The sequence below is a fragment of the Danio rerio genome, chromosome 3, assembly GCF_049306965.1.
Source record: "Danio rerio strain Tuebingen ecotype United States chromosome 3, GRCz12tu, whole genome shotgun sequence".
Lineage (NCBI taxonomy): Eukaryota > Metazoa > Chordata > Actinopteri > Cypriniformes > Danionidae > Danio > Danio rerio.
Genome location: NC_133178.1, coordinates 55,959,127 through 55,978,189, shown reverse-complemented (window position 1 = coordinate 55,978,189; position 19,063 = coordinate 55,959,127). Strand labels below are relative to the sequence as shown.

General features: G+C 37.4%; 1 protein-coding gene across 16 annotated transcripts in view; it reads right to left on the bottom strand.

Annotated features, from left to right (window-relative positions):
• Positions 1 to 2,662: 2,662 nt before the first annotated feature.
• Positions 2,663 to 19,063, bottom strand: part of camsap3 (calmodulin regulated spectrin-associated protein family, member 3) — an 84,533-nt gene continuing 68,132 nt past the window's right edge. For 2 of the 16 annotated variants that reach the window (XM_021474746.3, XM_679009.11), the window contains 13 exons: positions 15,186 to 15,324; positions 14,957 to 15,096; positions 10,483 to 10,573; positions 10,312 to 10,357; positions 10,094 to 10,158; positions 9,641 to 9,713; positions 7,510 to 9,556; positions 7,307 to 7,431; positions 6,135 to 6,418; positions 5,951 to 6,044; positions 5,751 to 5,863; positions 4,937 to 5,055; positions 2,663 to 4,818 (listed from right to left, as the gene is read on the bottom strand). In XM_021474746.3, the coding sequence (XP_021330421.2) occupies positions 4,516 to 4,818; positions 4,937 to 5,055; positions 5,751 to 5,863; positions 5,951 to 6,044; positions 6,135 to 6,418; positions 7,307 to 7,431; positions 7,510 to 9,556; positions 9,641 to 9,713; positions 10,094 to 10,158; positions 10,312 to 10,357; positions 10,483 to 10,573; positions 14,957 to 15,096; positions 15,186 to 15,324 (3,639 nt within the window). In that variant the 3' untranslated portion in view covers positions 2,663 to 4,515. The remainder of the gene's footprint in view (positions 4,819 to 4,936; positions 5,056 to 5,750; positions 5,864 to 5,950; positions 6,045 to 6,134; positions 6,419 to 7,306; positions 7,432 to 7,509; positions 9,557 to 9,640; positions 9,714 to 10,093; positions 10,159 to 10,311; positions 10,358 to 10,482; positions 10,574 to 14,956; positions 15,097 to 15,185; positions 15,325 to 19,063) is intronic. The other 14 variants (XM_021474747.3, XM_073945042.1, XM_021474748.3 and 11 more) reach the window with 7 other exon arrangements.

The following is a 19,063-nucleotide window of genomic DNA, read 5'->3' as shown; positions in this document are numbered from 1 at the left end:
TCCAAATTCACATACTTATCCTATGCCCTAAAAGTATGCACTTTTTTTATGAAGGAAAAATATATACTTTTGATTATGCAAGCTTTAGGACATACGACTTCCTCGTTAACAGATCGTTGTGTTGCTTAGTCGCCCTGTTGTCAATCATCCACACGTCATCCACATTTCTTTTAGATTTAATTTTCTACCTTATTGGAGAAGCAGCAGCAGGTTAATCTCCCATTTGCGAGTCTTTCATGCAGAGAAATCTCCTCAGGTCTTTGTATAATTCTGCATTCAGACGTCAAACATGTCTTCACATAAGTTCAGCATTGTTGTTGCAGATGAAATATAACACAGAAAATATGATATAAATATTATCCAGTTGGCTAGATATTAACATATAAACATCTTTACTGAAACCTCTCTACTTGACAATATCAGCGGTTAGAGTTTGGACGCTTCTACACTTAATTTTTTTATCGGAAATTCAGATTTGGGACATCAAATACTATTTAGAAAAGATAATTTTACTACTTTTAAAGGTCTGATGACCAATTGAAGTACTCAAATGATCTACTACTTCCAGATGCTACGCTATCCCACGATGCAAACATCTTTACCGAAACCTCTCTACTTGACGGTTGGTCTCGCGCGTCCATCGGGTTTGTAGTTTATCATCACTTTTCACCCGCATCTGTAGTTCTAATCAAATTTATGTCCAGCGTGCAACGTACTGTGGGCTATATCAGCAGTTGGAGTATGGGCGCTTCTACACTTAAAATTTTTACAGGAAATTTGGATTTGGGATAGTATGCGAATTGGGAAGCAGCATGTGAAACTCAAATGACCTACTGCTTCCAGATGTTATGCTATCCCATGATGCACTGTGAGATATTTCACGAATAGGAGTGAATCGACGGAACTGAAGCAGGTAGATCACTTGATGACAAAATGGCAGGTGTAGTGTCTGAGTTCCATTCATACTCATTCATTCATTCATTTTCTTGTCGGCTTAGTCCCTTTATTAATCTAGGGTCGCCACTGCGGAATGAACCGCCAACTTATCCAGCAAGTTTTTACGCACCGGATGCCCTTCCAGCCACAACCCATCCCTGGGAAACATACACACACATATCCACACACACACTCAAACACTACGGACAATTTAGCCTACCCAATTCACCTGTACCACATGTCTTTGGACTGTGGGGGAAACCTGAGCACCCGGAGGAAACGAGAACGCAGGGAGATCATGCAAACTCCACACAGAAACGCCAACTGAGCCGAGGCTCGAACCAGTGACCCAGCGACCTTCTTGCTGTGAGGCAACAGCACTACCCACTGCGCCACTGCATCGCCCTCCATTCATACTATTCACATTTATACTGTATAGAACAGTGGTGCCCAATCTTCTTCTTATGAAGGGCCAAAAACCAAACAAAATTGAGGCTAGTGCAGGAATGGGCAAACTCGGTCCTGGAGGGCCAGTGTCCTGCACAGTTTAGCTCCAGCTCTAATCACACACACCTGCTTATAGATCTTGAAGACTCTGATTAGCATGTTCAGGTGTGTTTGATTAGTGTTTCAGCTAAACTATGCAGGACACTGGCCCTCCAGGACCGAGTTTGCCCACCCCTGGGCTAGTGGGACAAAGGTAAATATAGCTGCAATAGGTACTTCCTAATTTATCCAACAACATTTAAAAATAACTAGAAAACATTGCTTTGTATTAACTAATGAAAAACACATTTTTCTTTATGTTTTTATAATAAACTTATTACAGTAAGTACATCTCGTTTATAACAAAATGGAGTTAGTCCTAGTAGAGCTGCACCTGATTTTGCCTCGATTTGCTAGCAGATGTCTTCAGCATTGTCTTCTATCTGTCGAGTGACATTGTTTACATTTTGCGCCATTTTGTGGTGAAGCAGTGAGTAGCACGATTGCCTCACAGCAAGGTCGCAGGTTTGAGGCCCGACTGGGTCAGTTGACATTTCCGTGTAGAGTTTGCATGTTCTCCCCGTGTTGGCGTAGATTTCCCCCAGGTGCTCCGGTTTCCCTTCACAGACAAGCAATATAGGTGAATTAAATAAGCTAAATTGCCCCTAGTCTATGTGTGCGAATGCAAGAATGTATGGGTGTTACCCAGTGTTGGGTTGCAGCTGGAAGGGCATCCGCTGCGTAAAACATATGTTGGATAAGCTGCTGTTCATTCCGCTGTGACGACCCCAGATTAATAAAGGGACTAAGCCGAAAAGAAAATGAATGAATTAATGAAAGAAACTTTAATTTCAGTTGGATTTTTTTTTTTTTTTTGTAGCTCAGCAATAAAAAAAAAAAAAGATTACTTTAAACTTAAAATGACAATCTCGGTTCAAAGTATTCACCCCAACCCTGCCCATCATTTGCACACCTTTCTCAGATGGGATGGTGGGCCAAATCAAAGGTTACAACTGGGCAACTTTGGCCCACCAGCCCTAGTTTGAGCATCTCTGGTATAGAAGATACTTTTCTAAGGGCCAAGTGGTACATTTAAATTCAAATGCAGTAACTACTGAGTGGGCAATTTCAGACGCAGCCCTAGTTTATAAGTAAAATGAAAATGTATATAAAATGGCAAAAGCTGATTTAATGAACGTAACTTACAAAACGTAAACTTAGTGATGATGGTGAGAAATAATTGAGATTATTTAAAAATGATTTTATTTTTCTAATCCTGTCAGATGGGAATGATCCATAATCAAAAGAACTTAGGAGAAAACAAAATCTACCGACATGAACATGGAAACAGCAAAAGGAAAATATACAAAACATCAATGTGCTTTCTGAAATGAACGAGTGAATCACCACAATTGCCAGAACATAAATAATAAATCTGAGACTAAACAGAAAACTCTAGCTCATCCTTACCCAAATAAATACACCTCAGGTGACCTAACATACTACAAAATTGCACAGAATCCAGTTACGTTAAACCATCACGTTCCACCCAGCAGACAATCACATGCAGACTACACAACTCCCACTCATTTGACACAGAAACATCATTCAACCATTTCAAAAATGATTTTTTTTTTGCTCTTTACAAAAATATGTACATAAAGTTAGTCTGATTCTCGACAGGAGACAGCAGCCTAACCGAATCAGCTCTATTAGTGCTTTGATGAGGAGGAACAGATTAAATGCCACTATTTTCTTTACAAAAAGACAACTAGAGCCATTCAAGAAACCAATAAGGCCAAGTTAGACAGTTTGAAGACAATTAATAGACCTTCATTAGAAAGGCGGCTCATCTGCCCAATCATTCACTTTCTGTTAAGAGTTTCTTGCTATTGGTATGTCACATTTCAGTGTGTACATTTAATTTACGCCAAACAAGACCACTTGTTCACTCAGCTCTAGGTCCGTAATCGAGAATCAAGATTAGACTTGCGTATTATTGTCTCATTCCGTCCCGCTCACACTCCCATTCACAACAGCACATCCAGCTCTACTAGTGAAGCAGCAGGGTAGCTTATTCATGTCTTACAAATCTCCACAATATACAAATCATCGTCAAAAAGGAAAGAATTCAGCATTCAAATATACAGTATATTAAATCAGCCTTGGAATTTTTTTTTCTTATATTATTATTTCAGGTACAGCTAAACAGAATACAAAGACATCCTTCATTTTTTTTTTTATATAAGTGGAAATCGAAAGCACGTTCTGGCATCTTTTTGCTTCTTTTTTCATTCATTCTTAATTAAAGCAAGAGGGGAGGAAAGATCTTCAACATGCTCTCTCCTGAGTTCCAAAAGCTTGAGAGATCCAGTTTGATTAGTTCCCAAGTAAGAAAACAAACATCCAGGTGTCTATGACTGACTTTAGGAAGGCAGAATAACGGGGCGGTTTCGTTAGAGAGCTAGACAGACACGAAACGCACAGCAGCAGGGGACTTTTTCTTAAAACGTCACATAAAGGTTAAGTTGCTGCGCCCATTTGTAATACAATTCAACAGTCAAGTCAGGTAAGACTGAGAGGCTGTTGACAATTAACAGACGATAAGAAGGCTTGTGTTGGTTTGTGCCCTACATTCATCAAAGATCTGATTTCATCCGCGGCATCCTTTCACACATCAAACCTTTAAGCTCAATGAGCAAACAAGAGGAGCGTTTCTTTTTTTTATTTGCGCTGTGGAGGACATTCATGGTACTTAAATTACGAGAATGGAAGATTCGCCAAGTTCAAACGCTGAGTATTGTTTTCTTCTAAACATGACTTGAGATCTCTTGAGTTACCTGAAGAAAATGGCAATGGAGTTTTATGAACAGATCTTTGTAACCTGACGTGTAGTTATGCGCAAAGAGGCTTTGCACGGTCACCTCTGAGGGCACTTCATTTTAGGGTTTCTGTATTAGGGTCTGTTTGATTTGTTATCCCACTTTTTCATCTGGCAAGCACGTCACCGTGTCCCTGCTTCTCTACTAAAGACGGGACAGAAACCCGGCGTGACGTGGCCAGCTCAGGCATTGTTGGTATTTCCAGCAAGGTTTATTTTGGGGTCCCGAGCTTCTTTGGGGTTCCCGGGCGCTTGCGCTCCCAGAGGTGGCTGGGAATGGTGAAGGCATCCACACTCATGGACATGGTTTTGGACGGGATGGCTGTGAACTGCTTGCGGTCAGAGCTGTACTTGTAGATCGACTCCACCATGATGGGACTGATTACCCGTGGGCCAATACCAACGAGCCGAACCATCTCCTCTGTCTCAGGGTTCATGGTGTAAACTGCCCGGAATTGACAGCTGGCGTCCCGGAACAGGATGAGGAAATGGTTTGCAGCACTTTTCTCCATTTCCTTTTAGCATAGAAGAAACAACATACCATTACATCATGCATTCAAATGCGCCATGCAAATATCTGTTGGAGTCTGAGAGCCCGGAGTGCACCAAGATGTTGACTGATGGGTCACTCACCTCTACAATCTTGTTTTTCTGTGGTTCGTTAACCTTTCCTGCCAAACAACAGCGCGAGATGGCATTATGGATAATGAACTTATTGGACTTGAAGCTTGGCTCCTTGTAGAGTTTAGGTCCTGAAAAAAGGGATCATCATTAGGGTTTTTGATCTTTCTATGGGCTGTTTAGATTTGGCATTAAGAAATATTTTCCACAATCCAATCCCTATGCTAGTGGACTAAGCTAAATAAAGCGGGTAAACAAGGTTTTGTCCACCCCTGACCACTTCCAGAGGTAGCTAAAATTACATTAGATCTGATTGCTTTGCTCAAACGGCCGAAAGTGTTTAGACAGGCATGAGAAAATTATAGGATGTGTTGTGTGAAAGCATACTTAAACACAGTATTCTGTCACCGTTTTGTATTAAAACACATGTTGAGTCATTTATTTACTGTGCCTGATTAGTTACATGTGTAGGAAGAAAGGGAAATCAAGCATCCTTTTTGACCGTCAAAACATACTGACCATACAGATCATGTTGAGAAGAATTATTTAGAAGTCTGTTGCTTTACTGCTTTTGAAGTACTTTCCTCTTTGTTTACAATACCACAAAAGGAAAGTAAGAGACATTAAATGGTTAAACATGAGTTGCATAATTAGTTTGGTGGTTCTTTAAGCAAAGCCATGCTTCAGAAATCAGACCTTTAAATTAGTGCAAATCATAGCTAATCAAATTAAATTCTCGAGGTTGTTCAAATACCTAATCACAACTGTAAACAACTCTCATAGCAAGCACCACTAACTGCAAATGGTGTCCTTTTTTAGAGCTTACCAGTGTATTCTGGGATGGAGGCTGGGGATGAAATAGTAGATGCATTATCCCAGTCCCCATTCTGTGCAGCAAGACGTCCTGGAGACAGCAGTCTGGAAGGTGAATGAGAACGACTGTGGAAATAATTTAATGTTTGTAGATTAGTTCACAAAGGAGGAACAGACGTGTTTTATCAAGAGAATACATGCAGATCAGTTTACCTTGGAGATTTTCTGACAGTTAATGTCCCACTGTCATTGGCCATAGAGGAGAGATTCATTGTTGAATGGGAGTAAACTTTATTTAGTCTTGAACCTGAGAGAGAGGCAAGTAGACACGTGATGTGGGGCTTTATTAATATACAAATCAAAGGGAAGGAAACCTAACGATGGACCTATGACTTACCCATAAACCCTTTGGCAGGGCTGCGGGAGAGGTCTGAGTCATCTCTAAACACAGTTTTGGGCCTCTGCTTCTTGACCCCTCTGACAGTAGTGGGTTTCTGGCGGAGGACTTTATCTAGATCCTCCATTATTTTCAGCTGGTGCCGCCGTTCATATTCCTGGCGGGTGAAGTCACCACGCCGCTGAGGAGTGCCCTCTGGTGGAGGGGTGCGGGGAGGTGGGGGAGTAGAAGGTGTCTGGGGTCTCTCCTCTCCTCTGCGAGGCTCATCCACTGAAGATGACCTGCTGATGCATTTATAGATATTGATAACATTCATTATCAGAACATTGATTATGGACACAATTGGTTATTACACTGTTATAACTAAAGCCCCGGTCAGTTCACATGAATTTGTTACTATTTGGGAATGATTTCCTTGACGTAGGGTCTCATGGGAATTTGTAAATGACAAATGGGCATCGTAAATAAAGATTTAATTGTTTCTTTTCATGTAATGTGTCATAGTCCATGACAACAAATACCATCCCTGCGACGCCTCACGACACCATCGCAGAAAGTCTAGCACGTTTAGTTTTTTCCCCAATTCTCACGATGAGTTCCGTCATGTGGGTGACACTGCTCTAGGAGCACATCATTTCTTGTTTGTTTTAGATTTGCACAAATGCCATTTAAATTGGTATTATTTGTCAAGGTTAAAGGTGCAGTGTGTAGGGTTGACACCAGGTGGTTGAAATTACTGTGTTTTCTATCAAGGCAACCCAGAATTATAAATGGGAAACTGGCAATGTGTGGTGTTACACAGACCAAAGAAAAGACTTTCTGACACAGTGTGCACTTTCTCAAAGGAAAATAACTGATTTTAGTAATGTTTTTGAATAAACAGGTGTATTCACGTAGCATGTTTCTCAAATATCTGCATACATGTTATGGTATTTTTATGTGTAGGAAAAGGGGTCACCAGTCCTGTTCCTGGAGAACTACCCTCCAGCAGATTTCAGTTGCAACCCTGATCAAACACACCTGTTTATAATTATCAAGTGCTGCTTCAGGTCCTAATTAATTGCCTCAGGTGTGCCTGGTCATGGTTGCAACTAAAATATGCCGGAAGGTAGTAAGCCTAATGATTTGCTGAAGCAAAAAAATCCTCAAGCTTGGTTTTTGGTAAGCCTCACCTTGCCTCCCTTTCTCTCTCTTGTTCCTGTTTTCGTCTTTTCATCTCCTCTGCTCGCTTCTGTTGTTTCTCAAGTAATGCGACTCTTCTCTTCTCCATCTCATCCTCTGGTCGAGCTTCATCCTGCTACAAAACAGTTTCAGACTGTTAAATAAATGTTTACACCTTTTAGGCTACAAGTTAAACAATTGATTCTGCACTCACCTTAAAGAAGAATCCAACTCCACCCCTTGTTTCTGGCTCTGTTTGGTCGCTCATAGAGTCTGAGAAGATATCTTGGCTCTGATCTGCCTCTTCCCCATCTAATGCTTTGAGAGATGACAATGATATCTCGATAAGACTACCGCGCTTTCCGTTGAGAGCTGCTACAGGAATATCACTCTCAAAAGAGCACTCAGAAGGAGCTCCTGAGCTGCTGCCACCACCCTGACGCTCCTTTCGGGGCAGAACCTGTGAGGATCCACCATCTAAGTCCATACTGAAGATGGTTTGGTCTTCACTGGAGCCTGTGTCTGAGAAATTATCTTCTGGTCTGGCCAGGGATGAGGCAGAGCGGGACTCACTCTGACTGGGTGTACCTATGCTGAAGGAGGACGAGTTCTGATCCCTGCAGTGCCATGGAGACACTCTTCGTAAATGAGGAATGTTGTCCACACTTTGAGGAGGAGTTATGACTCGAGTGGAAATGGGTGTCTTGAGCTCTGCAGGTCGAGGGTGGTGATGCACTTTGGGGCTCTTCGGAGGTGCAGACTGTGCCCTACGATGGGCTCCAGGCGATTTTGGGGGACCGGTGTGACCTGAAATCTTTCGAGAGGGGGAAGGAGAGGAGGTGGCTGAGGAAAGGTCACGAGTGGACTCTCTTGACAAACGAGGTGTAGTCGTTGAAGGTTTGGAGCTGGGTGGGATGACCCAAGCCTGCTTGGTAGGAGTTGCCTTTTTCTTCATCAGCTGGTTCTGCTGCTCTGAGAGGCGCTGCATATCATTTTGAAGAGAACTGAGTGCAGCACTTAGTTTAGAAACAGCATTGTTATATTCACCCAGTGGGGCTGTGCCTTTCCCTCCAGGAGTTTCTACTTCAGGTTTTTGTTTCTCTCCATGCTTGTCCTGTTTGACAGAAGGCTTAACATTCCCCTCTTCTTCTACTAATGGGCCCTTGTTCAACTGTTCCTCCTGTTGCTCCTCCTGCTGTTCCTCCCTCTCCAAACGTGCCAGTTTCTCCTCCAGTGCTAAACGGCTAAGGTCGTCTTCTACGGAGGTGGCACTGCCACCCCCATGATGTCCTTCTTCACCATCTCCATCCTCTTGCTCCTTCTTTAACTGTAGGAAGGCACTTTTTCCAAGCCGTTGCCGGTGTTTGGCAAAGATGGCTTCAATACGTTTCTTCTGAGCTTCTATGGCCTTCCGCTTCTCCTCCAGCCTGGCCCCTAGCTCTGACATTTCAGTGCTGAGAGCAGGACTCTTACTGGGACTCTCCTCTGATTTCTTGGCCCACGTTGTCATTTGTGGTGCCTCTGGCTCACTGGGCCGTACCTGCTCTGGAACCAGCTTCTTCTTTCTCTCTGCAAAGTTTGTCATCTTCACACCGCTGTCCGTCGTCTCTTCACCACGAGGTTGTGTTATGCGAGGACCGGAAGCGGGTGTGACAGGGGTGGAGTGGGTTTTTGGAAGATCTTCGGAAGCATCTGAATCCACGCTTCCATCTCTTAATACAGAGTCGTCATCTCTTGATCCTTCTGAGGGATGTCTGGTGCGGCTGGGCTCTGGGGGGACTCCTGGTGTTCTGTGGTAGAGCATTCCTGAGCGGGATGGGGCTGAAGAGCTGAGAGTCACTGGGCTGCCATTGAGTCTTGCGTTAGCTGGATCATCTGGTGAATGCAGATAGAAACCATCGGGTGCCCCCTCAGGGTGAAGGCGAGGCTCCATCTTCTCTTCATTGTGGATGATCTGCAGAGCCTCTTCAATGGTTGGAAGCTCTCCCGTCTCACTTTCCTCAATGCCATTCTCTTCAGCCAGCATTGGACGAGTTCGAGTACCCCAGGAAGCTCTCTGAGGGCCATTAGGCCCAGGGGCCTTACTCAGCAAGTGGCTAAGGTCCTCTGGAGGCGTGTAGGGGACACGTGTCATGGATTGGCCACCAGGGTTGAGATTGTCCGAGCTGACAGACCGAGTAATAACAGGGTTCCCCATTACAATGTCCACATCACTATCCAGACCAAAGGGGATACTGAAGGACACAGCAGACAGCGGACGACTGAAGGACCATAAAAAAATATTGTTAAGTCAAAGTGTTATTTTTAAAAAATTACATACATCAAGCGACATGGAAATACCTTACCTAAGTGGTTTCTTACTCCATGATCGTCCTGCTGCCTCTACATGAGACATTGAGGTAGACTGAGTCAGAGATCCTAATCATAGAGACAACACAAACACACAAGACTGGATGACACATTCAACATGCAAACACAGACCATGTGATTGTTCCTTTATGTCAGGATCTACCAAGCTCAGTCCTGGAGGGCCGGTGTCCTGCAGAGTTTAGCTTCAACCCTAACCAAACACATCTGAACATGCGAATAAAGGTCTTATAAGGTATACTTGAAACTTCTAGGCAGGTGTGTTGAGAGACATTAAAGCTAAACTCCTTTGGATACCAGCTCCCCATGACCAAGTTTGGTGACCCCTGCTTTATTTGAATGAGAATAAACAGTGTGTACACATATACAATGAAAGAACAGCACAGACACATTTGATGACTCAGGACACAGTGACTGCATGTTGGCCTCACCTGTTGCTACAGTCACAGGGGAAGAGATGGGGAGGAAAGGCTTTTTGAAGATAGAAGGTGATCCACTAGCATATAAAAAACAAGTTAATAATGTTTAGTTATAAAATCTATAATAGTTTTAGAAATAATTAAATTATAATTTTGTGTATTAAACTACTTTATACTTTATAAATATCATAAATAAAGCTTTTAAACAACAACATTGCTTTCTGTTATACCCATTGCTGGATCCACTGTTCCCATTATTGATCTTTCCAGAAGTTTCTGCAACAACAAAAAGTATTTATCTTACATTTCCATTATTTACATAGTCAATGTAAATGCCAAAACTAAAAATAAAACCAAGAGGAAAGTAAAGCATTCATTCAATCATTGAGACATTCACTTACCAGTCACTGAGTCCTGCAGGGGCTGAACAAACTCTGGCTTTGAGACCTCAAACCAATATAAGAGCTCTGCCAGAAAGCTTAGTATATTTGTCTAGGGAGAGGGGAAAACAGTGTAAAAAACACCACAGGAATAAGATTAGGACAAACATTAGGAAAGGCCTCATCTATTCTATCTGCAAAGTCTTTGAACAAAAACGAGGTGAAGAAATTTTTATATTCTGAATCTCGATTTGCATTCTACCCATCATACACAAAGTGGGTTTAGTGCCTCAAATCATAACAGTTGCAAACAGTATTTTAATGAATTTACCATTTGTATTAGTGGCTTTTATGCAGCAACAAACTAAACTGGGGTGCGTTTCCCAAACAACGAGGTAACTTGTTGCTGAACTATTATAGTATGATGCATCGTTTGGGTAAAGAACAATGTAGTGATGAGTGATTTGCAAAACTGTAGTTTCTCTGTTGCAGATCTGTTTAAACCACCTTAGTTATAACATAAAATGCCCAAGATGATGCTGTAAATGGGCTGGTAACAACTTCTTTAGAGAAGAACCCCTTAATTTCTTTGTGCAAATTATATTGTTTTACACGCATTTAAAAAAATCCAATATTAGTTTTGGTAAAAACATGCACTCATTTTCCATATTAATTGAAATATATGTAAATGGAACATATAGAGCCTGTGTTTCCTTTACAAATATTATTGAAAACATTACATATTATATTTTTAAACATAACATCACTTACAAAAGCTAACACATATTCTAATGTCATATATAAATCATAAAAAGGAAAAATAATGAGGCTATTTATTATTAAATAAAATTTTATATTTCTTATTTATTAGGAAATGAATAAATCATAGTTTAATAATAATATTAATAATATCTGATGATGATGATGATTATTATCATTAATAAGTATGATATTGTTTATTTTAATTTTTTTAAGTCTACTTTTACAATTTGGCACATGCAAACCACTGCAGAAATGTTCTAACCAGCAGGCCCATGTTATCTACAGTAAAGATACTTAATAAATAACCTACTATTTGATATTAACTATTCATTAAAACCAGTAATGTATGCTATATATTTTTGTTTTCACAAGGTTTGAAGACGTAACATTAATTACGCCTTTAAATAATAGGTCACATATACAGTAGCTTTCATCATGAGCCACGGCTGTGTTTAAAATGACATCAATGTTTTCAAAGTGAAGCGCACTACAAAGGCAACACAATTGTAAACATGAAGATCGCTAAAACCGAACTGTATAAATATTTTGAAAGCAAATTACACCTAAGAGAGATGACTTTAATGCTTTTAAGCACTCCAAGTTTAAATGCTAGAACATTCTAAATGATAGGCATAGGGGGGATCACTGGGAATAGAACACAACCAGGAACTACAGCTCCAGAGGCGTAGCTGCAAGCATACAAGTTTGCGACGCAGTTTGCAAATGTTCATTGGAATGACGGATTTGGGAAACGTCAAATCAATGAACTATGTTTGTAATTATGGAACTTGCGACCTTAGTTGGCTAACAATGGTTTAAGGAAATGCACGTCTGATTATTACTATTAATCTTGAAAACACAATTATTTCTAAGATTTTTTAAACACTCAAGTGGCTTCAAACTATTATGGAGCTTCTTTCTTGTGTTGGACATAAAAGAAAATATCTTGAAGACGTGGTAAACCTGTACTAAGTAGCACTATGTACCAGGTCAATAATTTAGCTACAGGTTTTCATCTTTATTCAAAATATTGTTTTGTTCAACAGGAGTTCATAAAGGTTTGAAACAAGTGAAGGGTATGAAGTTAATCCAGGGCCATTCAGTTGAAATCAGAATTATTAAACCCCCTTTTGTCTTTTTTTAAATATTTGCGAAAGGATGTTTAACAGAACAAGGAAACTTTCACAGTATGTCTGATAATGTTTTTACTTCTGAAGAAAGTCTTATTTGTTTTATTTCGGCTAAAATAAAAGCATTTAAAAAAAAAAAGATTTTAAGGTTAAAATTATTAGCCCCTTCAAGCTATATTTTCTAGAAGCTATATATTATCGATAGTCTACAGAACAAACCATTGTTGTACAATCACTTGCTTAATTACCCTAACCTGCCTAGTTAACCTAACTAACCCAGTTAAGTTAAAAGTTATTTAAAACTATTTTGTTTAGAAATGTGTTAAAAAAATCTTCTGTCCGTTAAACAGAAATTGGGGAAAAACATAAACAGGAGGCTAATGATTCAGGGGGGTTAATAATTCTGACTTCAACTGTATATTATTGCAAAATAAGGTTAAAATAAAGTTTTGTAAACAAAAAAGAAAGTATTGAGCAAAAAAATAAATAAATTCAAGTCTCCAAAAATTTGGAGTACAAAACCTGTCCAGTCGATTGCAATACTCGTTTTGATTTGCTTTTTGCACTTCACGTTTCTGCGTGTTTCGCTCTGTGGTCCTGATTTGACAAAGGGGCGGAGTCAAGGGAACTTGGCCGTTTACATCAGGCGTTCACCTACTGGGCTGTAAGACCACCTCGGTGATACTGTGTTCAGGTGATGATGTCGCTTGAATGGAGGCAGGTCTGCCATAAACACTCAAGTTCCCTTAACACTGCCCCCTTGTTTAATCAGGGGTCCGTTCTTCGTACCTCGCTTAAATGATCTAAGATGATTTGGCAGATCCTGGATCTTTTAATCTTGATAACTGATCTCTCGCTAATTTGGTTTAAACAAGTTCGCGAATCAGATTAGAATGTCTGGATAAACTGATCTGAGATCGCTGCGTGTGTTATGAAGGACAGATCTATCGATCCTCGAAATCATGATCAGCAATGCAACGATTGGCTGACGGCATAGCGGCGTAATGACATCATCTGATTAATATTCAATTATCCATGTGAGCAAAATTACATCAAATTAGCAGTAAACAGTTTGTTGAATATGACACGCAATAACCTTCCACATTTGTTGTGAGCTGCAGGCTTTACACTTTCATGTGTCAAGACAAGAGTATTCATCATGTATTTCAATGCAAATGTATTTAGTTCTACAATTAGAAAAGATTTTTTTTATTATAGCAGCCGTTTTTTTAATCGGTGTAAAGAATAACTGGTTGTTTACAAAAGCATTTTCATATTGGTAAAGGCGTCTGCAACTTTTGTGAAGCATCAAATCACTGTCATATTAACTATCAAAACATGTTTATGACTGCATAAATGTATTATTGCTTTAAAAAAAAGTCACATATTGTGCATTTCTATTATACACAATTTGTACTAAAGCGATCTAAATAGTTCATTTCAATAAGTTATCTCTGTGCACCACCAGGTAGTCTTTGTACTTTCATTTCGAGGGTGCAGATTGCATACGTTTTATTAATATGTATAACTTTATTTATTTTATTAATGACTATAACTTTATATATTTAGTTAAAAAATATGTACCATTTTCCCAAGTGTATATATTACTACTGTAAGAAAATATCAGAATTCGGAACATACTTTCTGAATTATCTTTGCTTGAACTGAGCCGATCTAATCCTGTTTATATAAATTGAACCTGCTCCCGATCAGGTTTGACCTAGCAGAACTGTTGCTATGACAACAACTCTCGGATCAGCTTTGAAGAACGAAACGATCCTGGATTGTGTCAAACCGTCAACATCCAAATCCAGCTTACTGAGTAATCCACGTACGAAGAACGGACCCCTGGGCCACAAAGTGAAATGCAAAGTGAAAACAGCATCGCAAACGGTTGACGAAAAAGCAAATCGAAATGACCACTGCAATCGACTTTTTGTAAAGGCAATGCAATAAAAAATGTTTTGCAAAAAAAAAAAAAAAAAAAAAAAAAAATATATATATATATATATATATATATATATATATATATATATATATATATATATATATGTATGGGGTTTTTGTGGCAAATATTTTGGATTTTTATTGCTCTGCTTGATTTTTATTAGCTTTTTTGCTTTTTATTTTGCAAATTTATTTTATATTTTTTAAAACATTAATTTTCCTTGCAGTTCTTTATTTATTTATTTATTTTTGATTTTTTGCAAAATAAATTTTTATTTCTCAAAAATACATTTTCACTCTGCGATTTTTTGGAGATTTGCATTTATTTTTTAATCAATACAATATTTTTTGTTTGCAAAACTTTATTTTATTTTGCAAGTATATATGGCCCTAGATTAACTGTATAAAAGGGTGAGTAAATGACGAGACTATTCATTATAGGGTGAACAATCCTTTTAAAAGTGACATACAAAGTATTTAAAAATAAATGATTCATGACCACAATAAAAACATAGCAGGGGCCTACTTCATACTTAAAAACACGCACTTTAGAAAAAGTTTGAGTAGCGTATTTTAGTAACTGAATTGAATTGAATTGAATTAACTGTACTATTTTACGTTGTTCTAAATCTTTTAATTTATGTCAGTCTCTTTACCTTTAATTCTGAGGGGCTGTAGAGTAAATCTTCCAACACTAGAGGGCAGCAGCTCTTCAGGCAACTGTCACAGAACTCTCGAATCAGCTGTAGGTTGTACAAGCTGTCAGCCACAGTCATGGAGTCCTTCATACATGCATCTGAAAACACATATAAACAAAACAATCCCTGAAATGTATTTCTTCTTCATTTATAAGCTAACAGATGAAGATCTGAGATGCGAGCGTACCTTCTAATCTCAGTAGACTAGGACAGTAATAGTGAATAACAGCAGCAATGGCACATCCGTTTGAGAGATCCTTCACTTCGTTTACCACAGGAAAACAAGGTTTGAGCTTAGACTGCATCCTGTCCTTCCTGTACCGGATCTGAACAAGAGAAATATTGGCTTGAACTCCAGGAATGGAAAAAAGTGCTATGCTGGCTGTTACTCAACACTGACATTGTGAAATTGTTTGCTTTTCATTGACAGAGTGCATTTGTTATACAATAACAGGACAATATTACAAATCTGCAATCAGCAAATCTGTGTGCGAGTCCAAATCCTACATGAGAAATGCATACAGAGACAGCAGCAAACATCTAAATGACTGAACACTTAGACATGAAAATGAAAAAATCCATGCGAGCAGTGCATTGAAGACAAAAATGCAGCAAAGGCGAACGAGATGCAAGCTGTGGAAACAGCAAGGACATTGTTAATGGGAAGTGGGACAGCCAACACTCGAGAGACTTAGTCTTCAACAGGTCAGAGAAATGAACAGAGGCAGCTGTGTGAACAGGGAACACCTGATACATGATCCACACAACATGCAGCAGAGAAGTGCACTAATATCACAAAGACACACTATATTTACTTAACCACCGATGACCATGGTTATCGACAGAATTTACATGCCATGTTTATTTCTGGCGTATTCTTTGTAATGCAAATGATGATGAAGAAGGTTGAGACAATAGACGCCCTCTAATCTAAAAGATATTCTCAGAAGACTAAACTAAACAATATTGTTTTTACTTAGATTATATATTTAATTATACATCATGTCCTCTAAGAGATCTGTGTATTTTTTTATATTTACAGTGCTGGATCAAGGACTGCAAACTACATAATCCTCAAAAACAGCAGTAGACAGTGCTCAGCATAATTGAGTAGACCCCATTTTCAAAATGAATATCTGTATTAATTTCTCAGTGAATATAGGCAATGTATTTTAGTGCATTTAAACAAAACAGATTTAATAAACAGATATTTTTATTCTAATAATATTTTAGTCATCAAACTTATTTAGAAATAGAAATATAATACAATTAAATGTAAGCAAAATACTGCAAAAATAAATTACAACCTACAAAATTTAAAAAACTTTTTTCAAATTGTTTGCTTCTCTTGATTTTTAATCTTTTTTTGAAATTGTGTATTTCATATTTTTCTATAACATAAATTTGGCTGTACTTGTTTTTAGACTATTATCTTAAGTTATTTTGTTAGATAAGCTGCAGATTTGCCATCAGTACTGACTAATCTGATTGTAGATGCACAAATATAATATTAGCTTCCTTTAGATACCAATAATACATACATTTAAAAAAAAGGCTGATGGAGGTAAATTTTGTTAAAATGAGGTAAATTCTCTCTCTCTCAAAATGTTTTTGTATCTTTGACTTAAAATGATTGTTCTTTTGTATTTTATTTTAAAATTGTTAAGATATTTTATAGACCCTAAATGTGTACTGTATATGTGTGTGACGGCTTTTGTTTGTTTTGTTATTTGCACTGCATGTTTCATAACTAACATGTTCAATAAAAGCACTTCTGAGAATAACAAAAGTAAATATATACAAAATAAATAAAAGATAGATTTGTGAGGGGTGTACTTATATATGCTGAGAACTGTTTACGTATACGTTATATATATATATATATATATATATATATATATATATATATATATATATATATATATATATATATATATATATATATATATGTGTGTGTGTGTGTGTGTGTGTGTGTGTGTGAGTGTGTGTGTGTGTGTGTGTGTGTGTGTGTGTGTGTGTGTGTGATATTTGTTTTGTATATATTTGTTGAGTTTATCATCCACATTTTAAAAGCATTCAGGCATTTGAAAGTGTAACTTTATTGACTTTATCTATACAGTGAAGACTATGCAATATCATTTAATATTTGATTATACAAATTCTGTACCTGTAACCATAAAACAAAGTTTATTTCATTTGTATCTTTTGCTCAGTGTTAGGGGTAATGCATTACAAGTAACACAAGTCACATAATAATATTACTTTTCCAATTAACGAGTAAAGTCACGCATTACTTAAAAAAATAGTAATAATATTTGTTACTTTTTTAAAAATGTAATGCTAGTCACTTTTTAGTTTGATTAATGAGCTTTTAAAAAATAAATTGCTAAATTAAAATTTAAGTAGTCACAATGCATCAATGAGAGAATGTGTTCATTATTTTGGGTGCATTGAAGAAAAGGAAATTGCTATCGTCTCAATGAACAGTGATTTTACTAGACAAAATAGACAAATTTTACAAAATAAATTTACAAATAGTACAAAAATAGCAAACACACGTTGTTTTAAACTTTCATTAATCTGTATGTATGGCATGTATAGCTCCGGGGAGGAAGTTCTCAGATAACATTATCGTAAAATGGATTTTTTTTAAGTGTATTTTTTAAAGATAAATGTATGTGTTGGTTATACAGTGCAGTGTTAAATGCAGAGCTCCTCTATTACAATGCAAAAAAAAAACAAGTTCTGAAAGAGATCAAGCCTCAGCAAGGTGATAAGTAACACAAAAGTAACTCCAAAGTAACCTAATGCATTACTTACTTTAACAAGTAACTAAGTAAAGCAACTAGTTACTTTTTGGGGGAGTAACTCAACATAGTAATGCATTACTTTCAAAAGTAACTTTTTCCAACACTGCTTTTGCTCTATTGCAGTGGTTCTTTTTTCACAAAGTACACCTCAGAAAAAAATTGTCTCTCCAAGTACCACCATAATGATAGTACTTAATGTGAATATACTTAATATTAAGTACTTTAATTAAGTACTTTAATACATTTTAATAGAAAATATAAAAATACACATTTTTACCAGACAAGTTAGTACAAACTACCATTAATGAAGTCATTTAAATTAATATTAAATATAACAATTTAATAATTATTTCAAAAGATTTAAAATATGTATAAAATGTAAAGGAAAACAAATAAACACAGATTAAAGCGAAAATGAACAAATATTATACTAAATTATATAAATGCATCAAAGTATAAATAAACACAATATTATGAATGAATAAAAAAATTAATAATACATGTTATAATTGAATTGCTCTGTGTTTGTAGATTGTTTATTTATTGTATTTTATGGAGATGCACTCCCTTACAGTATCATGCTAATCAATCTAAAATTTAAACTCTTTAAAATTAAAGCTATTCAAGTCAAATTGGTGAAACAGGTGATTCATATTGCAAAGTATGTCGTAGAAAAACAAAAAATCGCAATGTCACATTTTTTAAATATTGTCCAGCCTGTTTGTTTTGCATTACTAGAAGTAAAATCCAAACAATATTTAGGCTACAATCATTATACTTCATTTGTCATGGCCAAAAATAATCTGCGTCCATTTCTGCACAGAATTTTGAGAAAAATATGCATACTTATTGGTGATATGCTTTTGGGAGTATCATAACTAAAAACTTTGTATAAAAAGTAATACCCTTTTAACTTTTATTAAATGTTTACAATCCAAATCCAATTAGATTCACTCATTTGATGAACAAAGCAAGTCTCTCACATAATATCTCTACTAAAAGACCTGTATTGTAAATAAATGAAATGAAAATGTTCATTTTAGTCAATAATATTACTGAAATTAATTTATAAGCTGAATAAACATACATTTACACAAGTAAATAAATAATGGGCTAAAATTCTGCAAATTTCTGGCCATGGAGATAACGTGTCGGCCAATGTATAGGTCATAAAATGTGATTAACCTGACTTCAGGTCAGCTGAATCATGTTCTACCTACATAAGCTATGCAGTCAGCAGGGGGCGAGAGAGGAC